Consider the following 4,179-nt stretch of genomic DNA (forward strand, 5'->3'; position numbering starts at 1 on the left):
CTGCAGGATTTCTCAAACATGCATGAATGAGTCAAAGCAAGGCTTTGAGCATGTTTTTTTATGAGACTATAAYATTATAACATGATATAAATCTCAAAAAAAGTTGATTTTACATGATATTGCTCCTTTGAAGAAATGCCATTGTGCATATGAACTTTCTTATTACACAAGTGGTGTCAGAATATTTGTCTGTTTTTTTTTTCACATTTGATCTTCAGATACTCCAATCTGAGAAGTGCCAAAATCAAAGGTTGCTGTTGTTTTACAACTTCATCTCACAACTTTCATCCAAAAGTTATCTTAAAAGCATTTATGGCCTCGTCCATTTTACAATATTTGATTATTTACAGCGAATTGTATTATTTTTAAACAACTGTACACATAAAAGTTACTAATTTGTAAATTAATGTTTGCATGATCCACTGAATTCTTTTGGCAGCAATTCACTTTGATCTTGGACCTGTTTTTACTTGTTATTAGCTCTTCACTCTACTCAGAATTAAACTCCATTTTTCCAAAAGGAAGTCATTTAAGGTGCCATTTATAACAGACAGAATACTCATTGATTATAGAATTTATATTAAAAAATTCCATTTCAAAAGTTGTGAACTATTACTTGATGGTTTTACTGTGCCTACCAAATATTTATGCCACGTTAAGTTATTAAAACAAATTTTATAGGAGCTGCAGTACTTTTGTCATGTATTTTTTTGTTTATAATCTTTGGCAAAGCAAACTGTACATGYCAAATTTTATTAATAAAACATTTGCTGTATAAGTTTGTAAAGTGAGCTTCAAAACAAGGTTATCAAGTTCTCTAACGTTTTGTGTGTGTGTTTTTCAGGAACAACAGCACCTGCTCTTCTTAACTCAACATCCAATCAGCTTCTTCTGCACTTTCAGAGTGACATCAGTGTGGTGGCAGCAGGTTTTCACCTAGAATACAAAAGTAAGGGGAAATAAAAGCACAACTGTCAACACAAAAGATTGGACTGTTGGAATGTTAAAAATATTTGCTTTAGAGAAACTGCTTTCTGATGTAAAACAACAAAAKATTTCACATTGCGTCCCTCCTAACCAGAAATGCATACAAACGCACACCATCGCTGCCTAAACTTCAACATGAAATAACAAGAATCAGTGACCTGAACTGGTACTGCCCAGAAGCAAACACACATACCGGGCACCATGTTCAAACACACACACGGAGCGCTCACCTGGAGGGACTTACATAAAATGATGTGGACTCAGACACAAGCAGAAAGCGCTTCAGCTTGTGTCATGTATGCACATAAATCCAAGGAAAAAGAAGACACACACACACACACACACACACACACACACACACACACACACACACACACACACACACACTTGTAGGCAAGGAAAGGTATGGACATGGGCACTAACATCATGCACCCACACACCTGTCAGGGCATAGCTGTGCTTTTCAGTACTTTGTACTTGTTTTAGCTTAGGATCATTTCTAGATCAATGAACATGTCCCCTCCTGTGAAAATATGTGAGTGTTTTAGTGTGTRTGAACGAGCATTTCTTCCTGTGTAGATTTAAAGGTGGGTGCACACATTTGTGCTCAATTGTCAGTATTTTTGTCAGCGCTGTGTTCTGACATCACTAGGAATGTAACCAGGAAGACAGTTTATATTTTTGTCTACATTTCTGCCTCAGTGCACTTTTGGATGCAGTTATTTTAAGCTTTTCAACGTGGCAGAATCACACTTAGTTTTTTTTTTTTTTTTTTTTTTTTTTTACTGAGCTATTTTGTGCAGCACTTTGTGAATTCAAGAGTCTGTGTCTTACATGTGGATTGGGAAAAATATTCATGTACATTAGGAGTGATGATTGCTTTAATTAGTGCATAATAACACAAAGAAGAGAAGAAAAGAGCTGAAAATGGGGTTTATCAGATTTGTGCTAACAGTAAACACAACAACTGTTATGGAGCAATGGGTTATTTCTGGGTGTTTTCCAGCAAACCTATTCAGTCCTTGTTTACAGTTGTTGTTTGATTCAGAGGCATTGGTAGTTCGTACATTAGTATAGTGGTCTCGTAATCCTAAAGGCTGCATATTTGAGCTCAGGTTGTGTCAGGAGGGGCATCTGGAGTAAAAAAAAAGGCAAAATATTATAAGCAAGTTTGCTTGTTGTGGCAACCCCTGGAGAAGGGAGCAGCCAAAAGAAAACAATATTTTGCACTTTATTCTCATTAAACTGACACAAAGGTTACCTTGGGGCAATTTATGCTTAAAGTAAAACTTATAAACAGCCCTTATTCTAATTAAAGTCTTAGCAGTCAGTAAAATGCAATTTATTTATGTTTACTGCAGCTAGTTTCACTAWAAATTATGATTTGATTTAATTCAATGCCCCATTTTGAGTGTGGAAAGTGCAGTGGGTTTCAAAGAGGTAGAGAACTCCCTTTTCACACAAAGACATCAAGCAGAACCTTTCTCAGAAAGGGTGGCCATCTGTATCAACCAGCTGGGTGTTTAGAGGTCAAAAAAAAAGGCCAAAAATACCTGCTATGGGAAAAAAGACAATGCTAACGATAACAGAAAATACCCAAATTAAAAGTAAAGAAAGAAGAGTAATGGGATGAGGTGATCATATAGCTGCAAAACTGACAGGATAGCTCAAGATCACCCAGGCTAGACTTAACAAAGACCTTACTAAAAAGGAATGTTTAAAGCCAATTCTTAAAGTTAGAAAATATCTGTCTGTGGAATCCAAAATMCAAGTTTTTTTCACGATGAAGTGCCCTTACCACAAAGCTTTTTTTACATTTTTAAAATAATTTTCTCGCTCCCAAAAGAAAACCTTCAKTATGAAAGCAAAATATATTGAGATAAAATTAAACTATACAATCTTGAGATGCTATGAAACTTGGTATTGAGGAGCTTTTATTTTTTACTAAGTATCGTAAAATACCTTTCAGCAAACCAAGTGAGACAGGATGAAAATACTCAACACACTGACAACTCATCTCTTTTGTGATTTTGCATCAGTAGAAATGTTTTCGCTCAGTCAACATAATGATCATTTTATGAAGGTGTGCAACAACAGGTTTTGCTCAAGGCCAGGATTTTTCCATGCGTACGGTGCAGGAGTTGGTCTTTGATTAATTATGTTTCTAGTAATTGTGGCTGGTTTGACGCAGTTCAATTTTTGCTTTATAACTGGATGGCACTTATCATCCTTTTTTACTTTTTATGAATATAGTCAGATGCATGTGTAAGGGTGCACATGTTGGGTGTTTGTTAACAATAACTGCTGTAAAGATTAGCCAGATTCTTACTATTGTGGTTCCAAGTCATAGAAAATGATTTAGAAAATAAATCTTGAAAGCACAATGAAATTTATTTGGGGTGAGAATCTTTTACTATCTCACAATTTGATTCAAGTCTGATTTTTGGGGCCACGATTCGATTCAAAATTGATTTTTCATTCAAACCTGATAATGTGTTCCCAAAGTGCTTCATGAATTTTTTGCACATATCATATATTTAACATAGATCTGTTTTATTTATTTGATATTCTTTGAAGCAAAAAGCTAGAGTTAATGTCAGGGTGCAGATATTTCTTGTTTTAGAGCCTAAAAAAACAAACTCTTAACAGCATGTAACAATATATGAATGAAACTGCCAATGTTTCTGTTATTTTAAAATGAACAAAGGGGAGTTTCATTTAAAAAGGAAATTTAAACATCGTTGCCACTTGTCTGGTCTCACATGAGAACAGAACTGTAGTAAATCCAGTCAGTTAGGCCTAAATGCTGACCATGTCTGGCTGTAGTGTAGTGGCCCTAGTGGGATGTTTTGTGAAGCTGTCAGCAGTTTACAGAGGATAACTGCTCTCTCATAGTCAGGGAAAGAACAAACCGTGTGTTTGCACATGGAGGGAGAAGGATGGCCAGCCAAATGGAATAGTTTCATTGATCAGTTGTCATGACAGCCTGCTGATGCTCTGCCTAATAATACACAGTGCCTCCCTGTCTTGTCTGTGTGTGTGCGCGCGTGTCAGTTTGTTTTTGGTAACATTTGGGGGCAATTTCAAGACAAAACGCCTAAATTTGGGGACAACTGGTGCATTTGGGGACCTAAGTCGAGTCCCCATTTGGTTTAAATGCCATTGGTGGGTGGGGGATTCGGTTTAGGACCA

General features: G+C 36.2%; 1 protein-coding gene across 1 annotated transcript in view; it reads left to right on the plus strand.

Annotated features, from left to right (window-relative positions):
• Nucleotides 1–4,179, plus strand: part of LOC106513169 (CUB and sushi domain-containing protein 1) — a gene marked incomplete in the record, with an annotated part of 415,244 nt that overhangs the window by 349,225 nt on the left and 61,840 nt on the right. The window contains 1 exon segment of the mRNA XM_014001862.1: nt 845–949. Coding sequence (XP_013857316.1) covers nt 845–949 — 105 coding nt within the window.

This window comes from Austrofundulus limnaeus, unplaced genomic scaffold (genome assembly GCF_001266775.1).
Source record: "Austrofundulus limnaeus strain Quisiro unplaced genomic scaffold, Austrofundulus_limnaeus-1.0 Scaffold10, whole genome shotgun sequence".
In the NCBI taxonomy this organism is placed as follows: domain Eukaryota; kingdom Metazoa; phylum Chordata; class Actinopteri; order Cyprinodontiformes; family Rivulidae; genus Austrofundulus; species Austrofundulus limnaeus.